The sequence below is a fragment of the Sebastes umbrosus genome, chromosome 21 (assembly GCF_015220745.1).
Source record: "Sebastes umbrosus isolate fSebUmb1 chromosome 21, fSebUmb1.pri, whole genome shotgun sequence".
In the NCBI taxonomy this organism is placed as follows: Eukaryota; Metazoa; Chordata; class Actinopteri; order Perciformes; family Sebastidae; genus Sebastes; species Sebastes umbrosus.
In genome coordinates, this window is record NC_051289.1 from 24388711 (window position 1) to 24410382 (window position 21672).

The window sequence follows — 21672 nt, forward strand, 5'->3', positions numbered from 1 at the left end:
CAGAATAGAACGTTGGCTTTAGCCTGAACTAGCGCTACGTTGTTCTGTATGACCCGCAGTAGGACAATCCAATAAGTACAGGTATTAGTGAACAGAGCCGTCACAAGACCAATGACACTACGTACACATATGTGGAAAGTGGACGTTCATTGTCTGTAATCTCAGTGCTTTGGAAATTCCAAATAATAAAATAGGTTTCCACAAATTAAAGTATTTTATTCTTTATACAATAGAACTATAAATGAATCTATACAGTGAAGCTACTGTATACTTACTGTACATGAGCTTCTTCTTAATGTTCAATCAAATTCTGACTTTATTTTCCAACATTCACCAATCATTACAACTTGTGTGTAACAGGGCAATCGTAGGCAGTATTCACTTTTCAGCACTTTTCTTTGCGGTTCCCTTTATTGTGAATTTCACGACCACATACAAGATATTTTCAAAAGGGATTTTCTTAAATATAAACACTGATATTTGATGATTTTAATAAATAAATGTTTATTATTATTTACAAAGCCTTGATATTTCCAGCTACTCTGAAAAGCAGCTTCTAGAGCTTGTTACTTTCTTGACCTTAGATTCCACTGACCTTAAACAGCAGTGTTTTACATTTCATGTTTGTATGCTTCATTGTTAAATTATAACTTACGAATCCCAAGATTGCTTGCTGGTGTTTAAACATTCTGTGAAAAGTCCCTGCCATGGCTTTTTGGGGGGCTTATTGGGCTCTTTATGACTTAATATGCAGGGGCTTTTTACTTTGTATTACTCGTGCAAGTGTTGAAGAGATTAGTGCAACAATAAAAAGATGTATATGAAGAATGTTTGGCTAGCTTTATTTCTTTGGATACATGAGCGTGGTCTGCCTGTGATGAGATAACATTTTAGCCTGAGGGTGCCACTAGAGGAAAGTTGCTCAATAAACCAAAATAGAAATGTCTCGCCCTCTATGGAGTATAAAGGAACACAGGAATCTGGCCAACAGTGAACATTTAGGTCTGCTGGTGGTGCTTGTGAAAAAACATTATAATTCTAATTGGAACCTCTTGGACCAGGAACACCAATAGCTAATCATAGGATAGTCTGGACTTTAAACACTTTGAACCAATGTTTCATAGCAGGACGTTTGAGCTGAGGGTGGTGCTAGATGAGGAGTTCAAAAATAGACAAACTCCGGACACTTATTTTAATTAGTTAAGTTAATTTTTTTGCTTTTTTTTAAGTTGTTGATTTCCAAAGGAATCTTTTTGAAATAACTGCTCTATTTAAAAATATGTTCATCATTTATGTATTATTGGGAACTTTGTCCTCCATATATGATTAATGATGTGCTTGCCTGTAGACAAATTGGACAAAATGTTTCCATGTTCAGCTGACCTGTTGTAAACTGTGATGGGTGTAATAACTTTACTCTTTGTTTTCTCTACTGAACGAGTCCGGCTAAAACGTTTGGTTCTTGCCACGTTGGACATCTTTTGTGCTTTATGTCAAACACAGTGAAGCTTTTGTTAGATCTCAGTTATTATTGATCAAAATGATGGACAAAATTACAAAAATAAGACCAAAGTTTCATGAAACCGGAAATATTTAACTATTGCCAAATCTAGGTTTATAGGTTAAGAACAGGTTTGGATATTGGATAGTCATTGTAGTCATCACATAGTGGAAGCCATTACTTTTGAAATTAACTATTTGTACGAAGTAATATGAACAGTGAAATAACTTACAAGACATTATCATAGATAATCATTTGTGATAATTATACACTTGCAATGGATGTTATAAGTGCAGCCAGGAAGCCTGTATTCCCCACTAGGAACACCACTAACACCATCTTCTTCACTTTGGATATCTGGAAATAAAATGACTTGAAGAATCAATAAAGTGAAAATAAAAACAAACAAAAACAACAAAAACAATAAATAAAGAAAGCAAAAATAGAAAGTGAAGTGTGGTTTCAAGTCTCACCTCTCCATGCTGCTGCCTCTCTAACTGAGCAAACAAAATCTCTTTGTCATCACTGTCCATGTTTCCTGTGGATACATACAGTATGTAATTATTTAGCCAGATATGTTTGATGAGAATACAAAACATACCAAACAGCACATATGGTTTTAGTTCAGATAAATCTATTTCAGGAACAATGTGATGCAGAAAAACCTGTATATCAGTACATCAGTGCACAGTGAAAGAACACTTCCCACTGATGGTAGAGTTCATATTAGGTCTGTCATTAAAATACTAGTACAGAGTGGTGACATTTCCAAGCTATTTGGCATTCACATTCACACACACCCACATAAATACACCCACCCATAACACACACACACACGCGCACGCACACGCACACGCACACGCACTATAATAACTTGTAGGTTTAGTCATAATGTGTTGGAACAGAACAATTGTTTTCCAGCTGCAGCACTCAGCGCTAATTGAAACAAACAAGTAATACAGACTGTTTCCTGTTTAGGCTTTAAGAGCTAATCCACAGCTGACAGCAGACAATTAAAAGCATATACTGAAGAGTGCACTGGTGGGTTAGGGTGGACTGGATCAACACAGTGGCAGTGGGAGACTATAGCGAGTCCTACAGGCTGATCAGGGTGCTTGCACAGAGTGGGCGGGATCTGCACACCATGAAACATCATTTTTATGTCAATGTAATCACCACAGTACAGTTAGGGTTAGAACAGGGGTCAGCAACCTGCTGCTGGAGCCACATGTGGCTTTTTAGCCCCTCTCCAGTGGCTCCCGTTGGATTTTTTAAAAAAAATAGTGGAAATCAATAACTGTCTTTTTGTTTACATTTTCATTTTTATTCATCATTGTTGTAGGTCTATGGTACGACAGAGTATTAGGGTCACATTGAGGAAAAAATAAATCTGAGATTTCAAGAATAAAGTCATAATATTAAGAGAAAAAAGTTGTAATATGAGAATAAAGTCATAATATTAGTATATATATATGTATATATGTATAGTAGTAGTAATTTTACGTGTTATTTCCTTTCGTAATATTATGATTTAATTCTCGTATTATTATGACTTTTTCTCGTAAAGTTGTAACTTTATTCTCGAAATCTCAATTTTGATTTCCCTCAATGTGGCCCCATACAGTATCTCACTGCAAATGTTTTGCGGCTCCAGACAGATTTTTAATAATTTTTTGCCTAAAAAAGCTCTTTTGATAGTAAAGGTTGTTGACCCCTGAGCTAGGGTTAGGGTTAGGGTTAGCTGCCAGGACCTCTCAGGGCACCCGTTAGGAGAACAAGGCAGAAGTGAGCATGCCCCACATAGCCCCCCGCTCACTGCTTGACCCCTACTAAAGTAGGGCAAAAGGTTTTGCCCTATTGGAACTAATGGAATTAAATGGTCATTAACTAATTAAGTAATGGGCTAACCCTGGACTTCTAAAAGGCACAACTAGACCACACTGTCAACCATCATACCAAATTTGAAGTTCCTAAGTGAAATAGTTTCTGAGTTCTGCTCCGGAAACGAGGACGGATGGAAGGACGGACGGAGAGACGGACACGCGGAGCGCTACTGCGTTGTCGCGGGGGTATAACTAATAGATTCCACGTCTCCTTCATCCGAAGTGCTATTAAGATGCTCAATAGCATACAGCACTCTGGCTGCACTTTTTTCACTTCCCTTGCACTATTGCACACTTTGCACGATTGTATATGTTTACTTGGGTATAAATTCCCGTTCCCTGCTCTAGCTCTGTGTTGATGTGTCGATGATGTCGTCTTTTTGTATTCTGTTTTTATGTGAACTAATTTCCCCTCGCGGGACAATAAAGATAACCTAACCTCCCCTCACCTAACCCAACCTAACCACGAATGATCACAAATCGTTCACATTTGTCAAAATACAATTCTGTCCAACAATCACACATTTGCTTGAAACTTCATTTTTCAGTGTGCCGGCATACACCAACATGGTGCTGCAGTACCTGTCCTCCTGAGTCTGTAGGAATGGACCAGCAGCAGCAGGTTTGCCAGCATGATCCACAGCAGCCATCCAGTGAGCGCTGCAGCAGCCCGGGGGCTGGGTAATAACAGAGCCTGCTGAGCAGCTCCCAGGAACACACACACCACTGGGAGGGAGAGAGGACCAGTCACACACACACACACACACACACATTATGCTGCACTGTGCACATTTAGAAATGACTTCATGCTGAAATAATAAAAAATATATATATATATATATGGATTTTTCTTTTCCTCAAAACATTAAAGATCAAGAGATATAAGATAAATGTATCATGGCATGAACAAATCTATAAATATGACATAATGATTTAAAAGACTAGATATTCTACATTTTTCTTAATTTTTTCAGTCCTACATTCACCGTCCTGCTGCCCAACACTCACCATGTTCTGTTTGAGTAAGATTTGTGGAATACCACATTTACACTAATTGAAGTACCTTAACTTAAGGTAAGTTAAGGTATTTCAATTATTACTCCTTTGGGAGCAATTTGTGGTTCAGTATCTTGCCCAAGGACACTTCAACATGCTAGGCTGGATGAGCCAGAGATTAGTGGAATAGTGGAATATTAGTGGAAGAACTGCTCGACCTCCTGAGACACAGCCAGCCTGCTTCATTTTGATACCAAGCTTCTCACATCTCTCATATGGATGAATCCAAACCCTCTGTGGTTTAAGAGGAGTATCAAAAGTAGGATCAGTAGTGATAGAAGACTGTAGGGGGATGGTAATTAGATTAGAGGCAGTAACAGTGTGATTTGAATAATGAATAGGGTATCTAACAGTGGTTCGAGGAGAGATGATTGAAGAAGTAGTATATTGTTCAACCTTGGGGATGATTAAAGGGATTAAATCAGATGCATGTGACAGCACCAAGCCTGTACTGGAGGGAGGAGGTCTGAGCAGGCACCGACACCTGACAAACTGGAAGGCTTGAGTCTCAACAAAGATTAAAACTGTCAATAAATACGATGCTGACTTCACAGGAACAACAAAACCTGTTTACCGTGTTTTAGTTTTCCATCACATACTCAAGGGATATGTGACGGTTCATGACAGACGTGTCATGTCATGTCATCAGCCAAACTTTGAGCAACTGCAGCTTGCAGGAATCACGTACAGTTTCTGTTGAAAATAATCTCTCTAATTCGTCTTCTTACCAGCGAGTATCTGGCCAACAGTTCCTGTTCCAAAGTGCATCCAGTTGAAGATGATCCTCCTGCATATTATGTAGAAAGATGGGACCTGGTATGATTTCAGCTAATGTGGATGAATTTAAAAAAAAAAAAAATAATGCTGCTTCCCACAGGACTGAATACGGATAAAATCCACTTATTTGAGACAGTGATGAGCGAGTCATGGAGTTGTTAATATTCTGGTTTCAGGTCTTACCTGGGGGACTCCGGGGCTGGTCTGAGAACTGCCATAATTAGCTGGATGACTGACAGAGCCATGACAGTGCAGCCTATGTAAGGGTGAGAGCCGGCATGCTGAGAAAACAGAGAAAGACGAGAGAAAGCACAGAGGGAGAGGAGCTGATACGCTGGAGTGAGATATCTGGTCATACATCGGCAAGAAAATACCAAGAAACGTTACTATCTATGGATACACTTATGTTTATATACAGTATATATACGTATCCAGTGGAAGGGGAAACAGATGGAACTTAAACTTAAAGATACTGGAAAAGCAGTTGTATGATTTATTGGTGCTAGATTCGCTACGTACTGATGATGTGTCCTGGGGAAAGATAGACAACTAGAGGCCTCTGAGAAACACTGTGAACAGAGATCAGGTCGATGTACAGTATATGTCAGTGTCTAGGAGCTGGAAATAAGAACAGCTTCTATGTCCCAGGCAGAGTATGGACGTCATCTAAATATTAAAGTATGTGAAGATCGGGGCCAGGATTTGTCAAAAAGCTAGACGTGATCTCAATCAGTTGGATTCAAGTGAAAGATAAAGACCTCCACTTTTTACTCCTTCTCACAGACTTCACAATAAAAGCTGTAAAATGTATCTTGGCTTAAAGATACTCTCGGAAGTTGGTTAGGAGTATAGACCCGTGATGGCGACAGTACAGAAACAGAGGTGAGGTCTTCTGAGACATGTTGTGGGATTTACAATGTGCCAATATAATAAGAATAATATACCAACGGTCATGAAGAACAATACATTAACTGAAGCTAAAATGCATCCAGTAATTACAAATAGTAGAGTTTTAGAGCTTTTTAGTAGAAGCTCAGCCTCTGTGGTGAGTCAGGGTGCGCAAATGCTGGAGTGATTCAACACCGCACTCACACCACAGAACAGCATGTGACTAACACGGCTGAGTCACTCACACACACCATGGTAAAGCCTGAGGAACACACACAAACACACCTCACACTCATACACACCACAGTTAAGCCTGAGGAACACACACACACACACACACACACACACACACACACACACACACACACACACACACACACACACACACACACACACACACACACACACACACAGTGTTAGTTGACAGCAGAAGAAGCTGAACTACGGGAACATCAAGAGAAATAACATTTGATTCACTGAAGAAAAGACTTTCTGACTAACGTGTCAAAGATAATACTCATATCATGTCATCATAATCATAAACAGATCGGCCTTGTTGTAACACAGACACACACACACAGTGCTATCACAGACTGAGAAATAAACATTACAAATGATTTAATGGACAAATTCATCAGCTGAGTGGTGGTAACAAAGGTTACACTAATACAGTAATAGTACTGTAATGTACTAGTAATGCTAGTTCTATAAGCACAGGCGGAGCCCTCTACAGGACTCTATGGAGCGAGATTGATGTACACCCTGCCATCAGGACCACTGTCAGGCGGGGGCAAAGGGTACAGCTGTCCCCGGGCCCAAGGCCAAGGCCCAAGGCCAGGGGGTCCAAGGCCGGGGGAGGCCCGAAGCCAGTAAATTAGAAAAGTTCTGATCAGTCAGGAATATACATGGTTTTAATTATTAATAACTATTACAAACTGTGGGCTAAAACACACTAGAAGCCTGATTCTCCTTTACAATAATTCACTAGCTATATTTACAATCAGGCAGGCAAACTCATTACAATACACACTAATTAAGATCAGTGTATATGATGGAATAGTAGCATTAGAACGTGCCAGAGGTCACTAAATTTGGGCTTTCATAAAAAAAAAAACATTCTCCGGGGGGTCATGCCCCCGGACCGCCTTTGCTGGCTACTGTTTCCCACTAGCTTTCTATTCCATATCCTTGTGGAAATCCCTGATCAGGGGCTCAACAAAATAAAAGCCAAGGTACAGAGAGAACAAGAAAATGAAAGGATCCGAGACGCAGTGAACACATTTCTGTTGAAGCAGCAGGTATGACAGGCAAGAGCTGAACGTACAAAGATGAGGAGCAATAGGCAGACTAACAAATAAAACCCACTAGCGGGCTCATTTTTAAAGTTGGAGTGAATATGAATATTGCCTAATATATAATATAATAATATCATATGAAAGTGGGCGACCTGGAGTTGGGCTGGATGAGGGGCCCGATTTGGAAAGTCTGTCCCCCTGCCCAGAATTCCTAATGGCTGGCCTGCCTGCCGTGACGCGGTATGTGTTTTAAGTGCATTAACATTGGGCAGCCACGAAGCGTCATGCTTGATTCAAGTTCAAAAAGATGCCATGTGAAGCCGAGGAGGTGGAGAGAGGGGGAGGAATATGTCTTTGAGAAATGTAATTCATTTTAACCAACATTACCGGCATCAGCTTATTAACAACAACATGAAAAAAAAAAAAAAAAAAAGGCAGAACATTTTTCTTTTTCCTCACCGCAGCGTTACGCCTCGCCTCAGCTCTGATGATGCCGGTAAGTGAATATCACAATTACTTAGATTTTTACTTAACTTTGTCTTTGTTTTATGTTGACATGAAGGGAGACATGAGCAGCAGGAATCTGTGGAAGTCATTGTTACAGAGAAGACCAGGCTGAAACTCATCAATGTTTGCATCTCTGACTTGGTTCTGGAGAGCATGGATTGTAAGTATACCAACATGAAATGTTGATATCCCTGAGAGTGGTTAAACAAATATGCCCACTTGTAATGATTGGACTATTAAAGAATGTACAGCATACGTGTATTGAGTGTATGAAATGCAAAAAGGGGATACAGTATACAAATTCTCATTTGCTTGATACAGGGCACGTTTTTTTTAACAGTTGTTTTTTAATCACACATTTGACTGTAATGAATTTTATTATTATTACTGTTGTTGTTGTTATTATTATTATTATTATTATTATTATTATTATTTATGTTCCTTGCTCATTTATTTAGTTATTTCCTTTCCTGTGCTCTCTCTTAGTTAACTACCTTTAATACTTTTTTTTTTCTCCTCTCTCCATATATCCACAATATAGACTCCTCCCAAGAACACACACACTCACTTATTGGTCCACCAACACAAGAGCAAGCCATGATGACACATAGACACAGCAAAAGATTCAGAGATGCCAGTTAGACAGATGGAGGGACAGGTGGACAATCATGGAGGCGGTACAAACACACACACACACACACACACACACACGCACACACACACACACACACTTACCTTGCTCCATCCCCTCCTGTATATGAAAGGCAGGCTGAAGGCCACAGCAGTTAGAACCACAGCCAAGACCATCATGGTCCGATGGAGCTACAGTGAGAAGGAGAGAGAGAAGGATAGAGAGAGAGAGGGAGGGAGGGAGGTGGAACACTGTATGTAAATACTTGATGGAGACCGGTTCACTGCTGTGTTATTACCCACCAGAGACAGAGAGAAGCAAACAAATCATTTGTTTGTGAATTATTCCGTTAATGAAGACATTTCAGAGCACATCCCAGGTTGTTGTCATGGTAACAGATACTGTATATAGTGGTGCTCTCACCTGAAACCACAGCCTTTGTCCCAGCAGAGTTGTGTCAGGCCAGGAGTGTTTGTAGTGGTGAGCGATGAAGATGGCTGTGCTCACCGTCCACATCCAGGCAGTCAGCATCAACACACCTGAGAGAACAGACCACAGCTACCATAAAGGGCCCGCTGTCTACCACTGAATTAATGGATAAGATATATCTGATCATATGCATCATCATATTATGTTTGTTTGGAAGAGGTCCTCAATCTGAGTTTTCAGTGATGTTAATGTTTGCTGTAGTAGGCTACATCAGAGCTGACACCAGAGCTACGGCGACTACAGAGATCCTGTGGACACGGACTGTGATTGGTCAGCTTGTGTCTGATGGATATCGTTGAGAGTGAAGACAACATGAAGCAAGCTGAAGAAAGATTCAGTACTCTGCTGTGTTCGTTGGTCTGTCCAAAACGGTGCTATTGTGTTAATATACTGAGCCGATACTAGAGACCAACCGTGGAACTTGATGAGCAGGGGGGAGCGGGAGCCAGATAGATCCTCTGGATGTCCAGTGATCACCTTCTGATTGGTGGAGATGAGAGGTTGGCGATCGTGTCTGTGGATTAAACCTGTGGAGGAGAAACTTTAGATATATTTACTCTGCACTAAATTTACACAAAGCTTCCTTTTAAACGCACAAAACATTAAACACAAGAATAGTGATATTTTGCCTCCCAGCAGTAGTAGAAGAGGAAGCAATGTAAGCTATTCTTGACGATCTGACTGAAGCAAGTTTTCTCACTGAAGAAGTGACTAGTCAGGAGCATATTACCCTGGCATGCACCCCCCCCCCTCGACGGTTGTGGCCTGCTTCCACTGGCAGCCAGCTGGTCAGAGAGCAGGAAGCCTCTAAAGCCTGGGACACACAGGGAATGTCAGGAGCGCGTGGCGGCTGCGTGGCGTGGTGGCTGCGTGATTCACGCGTCGGGTGTTCACACCAGCTGCGTTTCAGCTGCGTGTCAGCTGTGTTTCTGCTGCTGCAGCTGCTGCTGTCAGCCCTTTCTTTCTACATAGAGTTTGCCTTTTAATGGCCATTTCATTTCATTATAAATATCATTTATATATATTTTAGACACAGAAAGGTTAAGAAACGTGTGGTAATTTGTAAATAATAGTAATAATCCACCATTAAAACTCCATACTATATTCATTCATGGAGCTCTCCAAGTCACTGCATGTTCTAGAACACTGTCCTGCACATATTTCAGAATAAAAGCCTTGTGTAAACAAATAAAGGAATTCTGTCCACAGAAAAAACTGAAAAAAGTCTTTACTTTTTTTTTCATCAACGTAACATATTCTACAGATAGACATCGAAACTGTAGTAATCTTGCTGGTATGATGTCAATATACACGTGGCAAAAATAGGCAAGACCTCTATTCTCTAGAAGAGACTCAGCTGCTGACGTTCCTGGTGTGTCCCGGGCTTAACGCTGCTGCTGCATGACAGGGAGAACTGGTGTGTGTTGGGCATCACCTTGACGTCTTCAAGCGTAACACCCCCCGCCATCTCAGACTGACATTCTGGACCGTAGCATCGGTCAGATGAGTAATCTGAATCTGCAACCGCAGGTCGTGTGATGATTCTAGATAACGTGACCTCTCGGTGTGTATTGCTGGGACTCACGGCTTTTCCGTGGATGGGCCGCTATGATCTCCTAGGAGCCCCCATCGCCACGGAAGGGCTTTTCGGATCAATGTCATCTGTAACTCAGTGCTTTTAACGTCTGGATGAGGAGAAATGACAGCTTACGAACGCCACCGGCCGTTCGCTCGCTCATCATCAGAATAGAGCTGAGGTGAGGTGCATCGACGCAACGGTGATGACAAACGAGAGTGTTGCAGCACGGAGCATGGCCCGGGCAGCCTCGAGAGAGGGGGCGGACGCCTCTTCCCTCCTGTCGTTAATAGCTGGTGACGGTAATGTTGCTGAAAATGTAAAGAATGTTTTAATTAAAACAAATTACGGTTCTCAAAGAGCACATTCCTCCCCTCTCCCCATGGCGTCTTGTTGAGCTTGGCTAGATCCGAGTGTGACGCTTCATGGCTGAACTCAAAACACACGCCGGCCATCCCGCTCCACCTCCGGTGAAAGAGGCAGTGGGCTGGTGAGATCACGCCCGGAAAGAACAGATGATAGTATATTTGGATCAGTTTGTGGACTGAAGCAAACCCGCATGTAGAACTGCACAATGCAGAATATTAGTAACGTTATTAGTAATGTGTAAACGTGTTTCATTTCACAGTTCGCAAGAACAATTGGCAACGTGTGATGCTGGACGTGCATTATGTCATGTTCTACCTTTGTACGACACATTGAACTTTACTCAAGTTCAACTTTCTGTTATGATGCAGAATGAAGTAGTGATTGTGCAGGCTAGCAGAAAAACGATGCGCTCTTTATGCGAGAAGTTCAGTCAGTAATAATTAAGATCTGCATGTATTGTGTTTGTTAGTTCTCAGCAGAAACATTAGTTACTGCTCAGATTAATCAAACAGCAGAGACATTTCCATCCACTGTAGAACCACTTTATACTTCCTTGATGTAAGTGTCCTGATTTATTCTGCACATAAGTTCAGTGTGACTTTGCAAATCCATTCAAACACTTCCTTACATCCTACTTTTCTTTCCAAACTTATTTGCTGTTATAAAAATGAGTTGCATATAATTGGAATTTAAAGGAAAAAGGCTTGCCTGATATAAATGCGTCACCTGTGGGTTCATCAGCATAATGTTGGTTGGCTCTGTAACAGAGAGGTCTTCGCTCAACTACATGATCACTGTTTAAGCTCCAGTTGGTAGTATCACATTTGTTTGCATTACATTAGTGTTAGTAGCCTCAGAAACTGTCATAAACTTGAACATAATTACAGCAGTTGTCAAGCATTAAAGTAGTATCATATTGCATTAAATTGTACAGCTGTTCTATTTTTTTTCTGGTCACTGGACTGCATAAAGGACTGGTCATTATTTTTTTTGACAGGAAGCCAATAGAGGCCATACCTGTCACTGCTGCCTTACCTTGGTGAGATCTCCCATGTGCCAGGAACAGGAAGTAGCTCTGGTTTAAGTTGAACCTGTCCTCCACCTGAGGGTGGATGATGTTTCTTTGGAAACGGCATTGGATGACCCCGTCGGCCAGTCTCCATGCCCGACCCCACAGGTCCTCCTGGAGACAGAGAGGAGGTCAACGCTGACAGCCGACAGCTGACAGCTGCTGTTACCGTAGCTGATGATGATCCGTGTGTGTCTCAGTGTGTATACTGTACCTCTGTAGCCAGCACAGGGTGTGTTCGTCCAGACACATGAGCAGCACTGATGCTAACTCTGCCTCCATCATTCACACACAGATAGGCGTCATCATCCCCCTACAATGGCAGAAACATTTACATACTGTACATCTCTTTACAGTGCGTTTAACTGTAAGAGGACACTGAACGATAACACAGCAAAAAATACATCACAAGGACTAAGAGCAAGCGAAAATCATCCATCAAAACCAAAGCACTGTACTTTTGTCAGAGTGCTCGTGTCAGCAGTGATGAAACTCACCATCCATTTGTCCCGAGACAGGGCGAAGGACACGTAACCTTCAGCAGGTCCACTCAGTTCAAACATCACACTCCGTCCTTGTTGATCGGTGATGAACGACAGGAAGAAACAGTGGAGGTCTGACTCTGGGTGACAGCCCACCGGGTCTCTGAGGCAAGTTTTACTGTGGGCACACCCCGCTGAACTAAACTGAGGAGGAAGGAGACAGAAAACACTTCAGACATGTAGCTCACAGTTCTATTCTATAACCCTTCATTTCAACAGTTCTCTTTACAGCTACTGCAGGAAGAATCTGAATCTGTACTGTATCTAAAGCAACAGGGGCAGTAATGGTTAGTTATCACAGGATACTAATGTTCAGTGTGATGTCTATGAGCTGGGAAGAGTTCCACCAAGGAGTCATCTTCACACTCATTTTATATGAATTTACTGAATTTGGTAGCAAACAATGAGGGCATATACAGCAGAAACCCCTGTACTGTATGTTGTAAGGCAATCCAACAGTCTACCTTTACATTTTAAATTATTGTTAAATGCTGTTGCTTCAGAAAGGTCTTAGCTCAACCATATCATATTTTGAGGCTTAGTTTTTATAATTTTGGATAGTTTTTTATGTTAGTTGTGACAGTTCACAGTTCAACAGGGTATAGGAACCAAATGGAGACCGGGACACACAGTGAATGTCAGGAGCGCGTGACGGCTGCGTGACGGCTGCGTGACGGCTGCGTGGCAGCTGCGTGGCGGCTGTGTAGCAGCGGCGTGGCAGCTACGTGGCGGCTGCGTGATTCACACGTCGGGTGTTCACACCACCTGACAGCTGTGTGTCAGCTGCGTGTGTCTGCTGCCGTCTGCCTTTTAATGGCCATTTCATTTAATTATAAATGTCATTTATATTTATTATTATTTTTATTTATATTTAGAAAGGTTAAGAAACGTGTGGTAATTTGTAAATAATAGTAATAATCGACAATTAAAACCCCGTACTATATTCATTCATTGAGTTCTCCAAGTCACTGCATGTTCTACAACACTGTCCGGCACATATTTCAGAATAATGCATCAAAATGAATGTGTAGTTATTATTTACCGATATGAAAATGGTGCACATAATACTATGACGTCAGACACTGACCGGTGTGAACAGAGCCGTGGCGCTGCTGGTGGTTTGAGCAGGAACAGCAGTTGGTGGAACAGCAGTCGCTCCTCTAAGAGAGACCTCAGGACCTGCAATCCTCACCCAGTAAACCTTGTACTCATGTACCACTGTCACACTGCAACACACATATTAAACACACCTTCAGACAGTGAAGTATGAAGCTCGTAGGCCAGACTGTTGTAGTGTTCATCGAGAAAGCAATTATGACATATTTTAAAGGGACTGTTTGTAACTTTTTACACGTATAAATCATTGCTGAGGCAAGAAAAGCCAACACCAGGATCAGCATTGACTTTCGTTGACTTAACGGCCACAGGTGTCGCTGTTAACAAGCAATTTCTGATTCTTACAAACAGTCCCTTTAAATAGTGTTTGGACTTTTAGCCTGTTATTGAATCACAGATTGTGTCTTCCAATACAATGACTGTGTCTGGGTCTGTACTTAAGTGCAATCAAATGCACTCAGACCTGGTATTGAACTGAAGTGTAATGCATACTTACAGAAACTGGACTCTTTGTGGAGGGTTTTCTGGAGACGTCCACACGGCCTGAACATGAGTCTTTCTTTTGCTGCTCCTGTGACTCACCCCAGATCCCTTCAGATGATTCACAGCAACACACACACACACACACACACACACACACACACACACACACACACACACACACACACACACACACACACACACACACACACACACACAACAAACACATTAAACACATATTTTTCATCCATACTGCCACGGATTAGTGGTCAACAGACAGGTTGTCTTACAGGACATGGAAACCTTTTTTATCAGCCTTTACAAGACTTCCAGAGGTGAGCAACAGTAGATGTATTCAGTCCAGGTTTATTTCATCTGCACCACTGGCCGGTTTGTTATTACAGGTGCTCAATAGTGTGTGTATCAAGTAAGTATCAATATCTGTGTGTTAAAATTTTATCAATATCACCATCTCTATACTGGTGAAGTCGACAGCTAATATTTAGTATTTTACTGCCGGGATGGAACTACCACTGAAACAGCATTTTACACAGTCATGGGGGACAGAAACTGTTAATCAAAGTCATTGAAAGGAAATAAGGAGAAACATTGCAGGTTCATTATGAAATAAATACAAAAATATAATTTATCAACACCGTGTTGAGCAGAAATTGTTTGGAAAGAATACATCAGGGTAGATTTTATTAACTGTTGTTGTACCCACAATATAATAATACCTCCATTTGATCCTGTTATTAGTGTTACCATAAATTAATAAGCCAGTATTCAAATAATGGCTGAGACTGGTGATGGTCAGCACAAAAAATGGCTCTATTGTTTTATTGTGAGTTTAACCACTTCCTCTGTCTATAGATTTGTAGTGCAGCTGTGTCCTGAGCCGTCCAGAGTGATGCTCTGTAACCCCGTATTGAAAGGGTATGTTGCGGAAAAACTTAAAGGTCCCATATTATGCTCATTTTCAGATTCATACTTGTATTTTGTGTTTCTACTAGAACATGTTTACATGCTGTAATGTTCAAAAAAAACTTTACTTTCCGCATACTGTCAGCCTGAATATGCCTGTATTTACCCACTGTCTGAAATGCTCCATTTTAGCGCATTTTTGACGGAATTGCGTTGCTAGGCAACAGCTTGGGTCCATGATTACTTCCTGTCCGTTGATGACATTCACATACACTGCAACCAGGAATAAACTGGGACACATTTAGAATGTTTACGTTTAAAATTGTGTCAAGGGTCTAAATATTGTACATTTGTGACATCACGAATGGGCAGAAATCCTGACAGCTTGTTTCAAATGCAGAGTTTCTGAATGCGGGCTGTGTGTATTTCCCTGTGGATTGAGTGTTTCAATACTTTCACAGTATTTATATAGGACTTAAGCCTGCTTTATAATAAAGAAAGATGAAAATCTCACTTTTTTATAATATGGGACTGTTAATTTCGTATCATATTTTAGGTGTAATATGGTCAATCTATCCTTTTTAGGGAAGGATTCAGCCTTTTGCCTCTCCCTTGGTTGAGCCACAGCAGAGTCAGTGATTGCAGTGAAGTAGGGCCCTGAGCAGTAAGGTAATTTAAAATAGGCTGGTAATGTAGGAGGGTTACTCCCTCTGAGGGATTCTGGTAGAAATATTTGATTTTTACCATGTTTCCCCCTCTTTTTTTCAGATTGAAGCTAGACTGCTGCTTTGCCGAGATGTATTTAACACCAAAGCCTGATTGTGACTACTGAATGTTTTACATGGACTAAAAGAGAGAGACTGTGTCCAGCTGCCCATTTGTTAATTTGGACACATCCAAGTCAGACTGTTGCATTGTGATGGTTATTACTTGAAATACTTTTTAAGTCTTTGTAAACCAGAACCAACTGATTCATATTACATTGAATTTTTGTTTCTGTTCTTCCAGGCAGTGGGAGACCTGCAGGGGGTAGACTAGTCGTGGTATTTCCCCTCTTCTTCCCATGCCGTGTGGTAGGCCCAAAAGGGTGATAGTCACTTTTTACAGTTTCATACATTATCTATTTGCAGTGCTGGTTACAATGTAGAGAAATAGTTCATATTATGCTCACATGTTGGGTTTAAAGAGGGGTTACAATAGAATCTCCCTGCAGACAGGACCCTGCCTTAGTATCTGGCATTTTTTTGTATTTTTTTGGTTTCTAATTTAAAAAGGGAGGTCAGTTGGAGTTTTTATTGGAAGAACTGTTTTAACTTTCTATTATTGTTGAATAAATATTGTTAATTTATGATTGCCCTCTCTTTTTTTAGGGTTATCCATTTCCAATAATTTTTCCCTTTAATTCAATACATGTGGTAGTGTTGAACTGAATGCACGTCTCCCGCTCTGGAATCTGAATTTATTGGTGTCAACACTCAAGTAATTGAGGCCAATTGCCTGTGGGTCTCTGCAGTAGTAGTTTCACACAGAGCTCCTATACAACACAGGCAGGAGACAAGTGTAAGGGAAGGGATGTTTGGGGCACACGGTGTGAATAGAAAGCTGGTTCATGAGACATTTAGGAGCATCACCTCCTGTATACCTGAGAGTGGCCACACTGGAGCAGCTGGGACTCATGGGGGTCAGTCAGGATGAAGAAACCCACTGCTGGGGAGTCCAATTTCTCAGCATCCCGAGCTTCTATGAGGAACCCCCTGAAGAACGTGGGGTTGGAGGAGGCCGCTTGTAAAGATACTGGGGATGGAGGATGGGAGGAAAGACTAGATGTCAGCTAACAGGAGAAATGATGTGTGGACTTTACAACTAAAGTTTAGCAGCCATACCTGTGATGTTGTCCTGGGGACTAAACGTGTCTTTGTCCACAGTGATGCTGTATGGAGGAGGGTCCGGGCTGGGCTCGTGACCATGCTGAGGCACCATGTCTCCACAGGCAATACTCACCTTCCCATTACTGTATCCTGAGACTGGCTTTACACTCCCAGTCAACACCGCCAGCAGGAAGTATGAACGCCACATTGCTGGTGGAGAGAAGAGATCCAGAATCTGTAAACTTATCCTCCACATCCCTTCTCCACACCTCTGAGACTGTCCTCACCCTCTGGTGAATTATGTTCAATTAACAACATCGCCTATGATTACATTTTAACACCTCATAGTATTTTGGTGTCTCAGTAATTCTATAATACTTGATATTTATATATTCATGTGCTCAGGGTCTGAAATTAGCACCCGGCACCCGCCAAATGCGGGGATAATTGTTGGTAGTGGCGGGTGAAATCATCAGGACAACCGCCACTTTGGCAGGCAGGGAAAATGCTAGAGATGGGAATAGAGAACCGTAGTTGTCCGCTTTCTTGGCATCTCATGCCTCTGTGACCATCAATCCTCTTATTGATGCTTTCCCACAGTTACGCTGCACAATGACACATACGAATGCTGTATCATGTTTCAGTTTGTTTTGGACCAAAGACAAGGCGGAGAGAAAAAAAAGCGCTCAAAAGCATGACGCTACTAAACCTGAAGGACGCACCCTATTTTTTCCCCCGATAATGCGACACTGTGAACAACAAATCTGTGTTGAAATCAGCAGGAGAGTTAGTAACGTTAGCTGTTAGCAACCGTTAGCAAAACAGTCCTGACTGGCTAAATAACGGAGCTACTAACGTTAACGGAGGTGCCATTGAGTTATTATTATGAGACGATCAAAGTCTGTCAAGCAAAATGACTACTGGGTGAAGGTAAATTACAACGTTATCATGATGCGTTCAAATGTAATCTCGTAAAATGAAATTTTTGGTGAGAAACTTGAATAAATCCAGTTGTTTGAAGGAGATGTTTTCACATCAATATGAAATAGATAATAGAGAGAGAATTATGACCTGTTTAACTTCATAACAATTCACCAAGATTTTTTTTAATCCAAGTAATAAAACTTTCTTGGGTTCCGGCAGGGCCAACCGCCTAAGATTCTCAAATTAAAGAGAGAGGACGACGGAATCAGTTTAAGGGGGTTTATTGGCATCCAAACCATGGTTTCTGCAGTGCAAAAGAATACATAAATCAAATTAGTAATATAAATTAAATACTAAATAACAAATGAACAATTACAAGCTGTGGTCAATAACTGGCTTGAAAACAAGGGGTTGCAAATTAACATAGGTCAAATAACAGGCTTACATTCGCAGGGACGCATGGCATGGTTGGATGGTGCAGCAGAGAGCTCTGCTGCTCTCTACTGTGGGCCTTATATAGTCTTTGGAGCAACACACCTGACTGCAGTTGCCAATCAGGGGGAGGGGAATGAATGGCCTCAGTGGATTGAGGCCACCTGTGTGTAATTGGCCAGCAGGCAGGGGAATGATTTGATGAGGTTATCCTGTCCATGGCAGAGGCTGCCATTTGACAATGCAAGAATTTACAACACCAAGCAAATATTTAAATAATCATAATCATTTGAATTGTGTTTTTATGCAAATAACCGCTATAGATGACAATAACAAAGTACAGTACAGTACTGTGTATACAGTACCCTCCCTGCCCCCAAAAACAGGGCTCCCCCAGAAGCTACGGTGTAATTCCAACACTGTAATTTATCATGTATATAATATTTATTATGTTAAATATATCGAACATTGACTTCAGATCTAGAATGTTATTCCTTCATTTAGCGCAGAGGTTTCAAAAGTGGCAGAATTTTCTTTTGAGTGGCAGACAAAAAAAAATACTTGTCTGTCACAGTGGCTGGAAGTGAAGAAAGTTCATTTCAGACCCTGCATCTGCTTATATTATATATGGAATAATAAAGGAGTGGACTTTTTTAATATACTGTATAGGGCGCTGCATACCACTTTATGAATTTATATGATTCATTGAGGTGATCTAAGGAAAGTTCATTAACTTGACTAAATGTCTGCACGGACTAGACGAGTCGGGGAATTCACCTTCAGATTCACAGCCAACGTTGTCAGAGGATATTGAAACACCCCAGACGTGAGGTCACCTACAGACAGTAGCACACCTGCCGAGGGTAAAAATATGTATAAGTATCTTTGTCTGAACAGTATCTCTCGCTCTTCAGTCCGGTGAGGTCAGAGATCCGCATTTGCAAATGTGAATCTTATTTATTGCAATAAAACTCTGAATTCATGTTTTATATTCTATTAAGAAGAACATTTATACCACAGGTTCACCTATCTTCACTATTTAATTCATCATATATTAAAGAACCCTTCCAGATGTGTTTTAGGATATGTAATACATACTCCAACAAAGATCAAAGTTCAATCATCTCATTAAAAATTATATTATTAACTATTATAAATTCTACTATTAATATTATTACTAATCTACTCCTTCTCCCTCATTGACATATCCAGAATCTCAGTTAAAGGTTCCATATTGTAAAAAAGTGTGATTTTCCTGTTTTTTTATTATAAAGTAGGTTTAAGTCCTACATAAATACTGTGAAAGTATCGAAACGCTCAGTCCACAGGGAAATACACACAGCCCGTATTCAGAAAGTGTGCGTTTGAAACAAACTGTCAGGATTTCTGTCCATTTGTGATGTCACAAATCTACAATATTTAGACCATTTCACAGTTTTAAATGTACACATTCTAAATCGGTCCCAGTTTATCTCCTGTTGCAGTGTATGTGAATGACATCAGCTGACAGGAAGTAAACATGGCCCCAAGCTGTTTCCTAGCAACGCAATTCCGTTGCCATTTCATTGAACTGCACTAAAACGGAGCGTTTCAGACAGATGGTGAATACAGGTATATTCAAGCAGACAGCATGAGAAAAATAATGTGTATTTTGAACATTAAAGCATGTAAACATGTTCTAGTAGAAACCCAAAATACAATTATGAACCTGAAAATGAGCATGATATGTCCCCTTTAAACAAAATGAGGGAGTGTATCTTAAAAGAGTCACAGGGGGAAACTGAGCTGTTGTGAGCTGTAAAGTTCTAGCTGATGAACACAAAAACGAAATGGGGTGTAAAAACTAAAGCGAAACGAAATAAAACAACTCCGGTGCTTTATCTTTAATAATAGAATGATATTAATACATATAGCAAAGGGAAGTGGGTGTGGACCTCCAACGTGGAGCTGACTCACTGGCTGACATGATCTCTGTATAGTCAGTAGAGAGAGGCTGGACGGAGACACGCTGCCATCAGCTCCACGACATAATCAGTCAACTGCAGATGAGACGAGTTTAACCGGCTCTCTGAGATAACAAACCGCTTCATCTGAGACCTAAAGTCGAACTTCTCTTAGCTTCTTCTTACACAAACAGATCAGAGGTGGCTCACTAGAAAGTGAACCAGATACAATAATCAACCTTTAAGACATAATTAGTTCTCATTAAATAATACAATAAATAAAGGGGAATTAAATAATTAAACTTTTGCATTGAGGTTGAAAAACAATGTTTTGGAGTCACAAGATCCAACAGCCATATCTTATCTATTGTGCGAGACAAAAATGGAAATATTGAGTTCTATTGTAGCATCTAATTCTCATCCCTCAACATGTACTGTAAGAGACCTTCTAACACACACTGCTGTCTCACAGACACTTTAAAAAGTTGAACTACTACACCTAATCTAAATGAAAGTGTGTTGGTCTTACCTCCACCCTGAGCTGCCGTGTCTCAGCCTGTCTTCACCCTGAATACACACAGTTGTGTTGGCCCTCAGAGGGCGGGGCTTCTTCTGCCTCAACTTTCCATGGAAGTTCTCTTCTAGCAAATACATGTTCCCTCAGCTCCCTTACTAAATCTCTATAACTTTCTGAATTCAAATAAGTGACATTTGAAAGAAGTTGAAGGAGTGACATTCATTTTATCATGTAATGATCTATATAATTAAATCATTTTTTTACTCACATCACTTTAAAGGTCCCATATTATGCTAATTTTCAGGTTCATAATTGTATTTTTTGTTTCTACTAGAACATGTTTACATGCTGTAATGTTAAAAAAAAACTCTATTTTCCTCATACTGTCGGCCTAAATATACCTGTATTCATCCTCTGTCTGAAACGCTCCGTTTTAGTGCATTTCAACGGAATTGCGTCGCTATGCAACAGTTTGGGTCCATGTTTACTTCCCGTCAGCTGATGTCATTCACATACACTGCAACAGGAAATAAACTGGGACACATTTAGGATGTTTATGTTTAAAACCATGTAATGATTTATATAATTAATATTTGTGACATCACAAAGCTTGTTTCAAACACACAATTACTGAATATGTGCTGTGTGTATTTCTCCGTTTATTGAGCGTTTTGGTAGTTTAACAGTATTTATAAAGCACTTGAACCTGCTTTATAATGTAAAAGACATAAAAATCTCACTTTTCACAATATGGGACCTTTAAAGAAGCTTCTCCCACTACACTGACAGTTAATCTGAGGGTAATATTTGGTGCCCCCAGTGGAAGTGGTATAATAATAAACCCTGTGTTCCTTCTCATTTCTTCTGCACAGTATGAAGAGAATG

The 21672-nt window shown here is 40.7% G+C and overlaps 1 protein-coding gene across 2 annotated transcripts; it reads right to left on the bottom strand.

Moving 5' to 3' along the window:
• Nucleotides 1-199: 199 nt before the first annotated feature.
• Nucleotides 200-20889, bottom strand: LOC119480326 (putative ferric-chelate reductase 1). Of its 2 annotated transcripts, XM_037756489.1 has the most exons (17): nucleotides 20800-20881; nucleotides 19105-19181; nucleotides 16987-17181; nucleotides 16746-16897; nucleotides 14196-14290; nucleotides 13671-13809; nucleotides 12539-12727; nucleotides 12256-12354; nucleotides 12008-12155; nucleotides 9441-9554; nucleotides 8962-9077; nucleotides 8643-8729; nucleotides 5401-5498; nucleotides 5169-5227; nucleotides 3967-4110; nucleotides 1975-2039; nucleotides 200-1858 (listed from the first exon to the last, which is right to left on the bottom strand). In XM_037756489.1, the coding sequence occupies exons 3-17, from the start codon at nucleotides 17177-17179 to the stop codon at nucleotides 1766-1768; spliced, it is 1791 nt and encodes a 596-aa protein (XP_037612417.1). In that variant the 5' UTR covers nucleotides 17180-17181; nucleotides 19105-19181; nucleotides 20800-20881; the 3' UTR covers nucleotides 200-1765. The 2 variants fall into 2 exon arrangements, with proteins under 2 accessions (XP_037612417.1, XP_037612418.1); XM_037756490.1 differs by lacking the exon at nucleotides 19105-19181 and having other exon boundaries at nucleotides 20800-20889.
• Nucleotides 20890-21672: the final 783 nt, after the last annotated feature.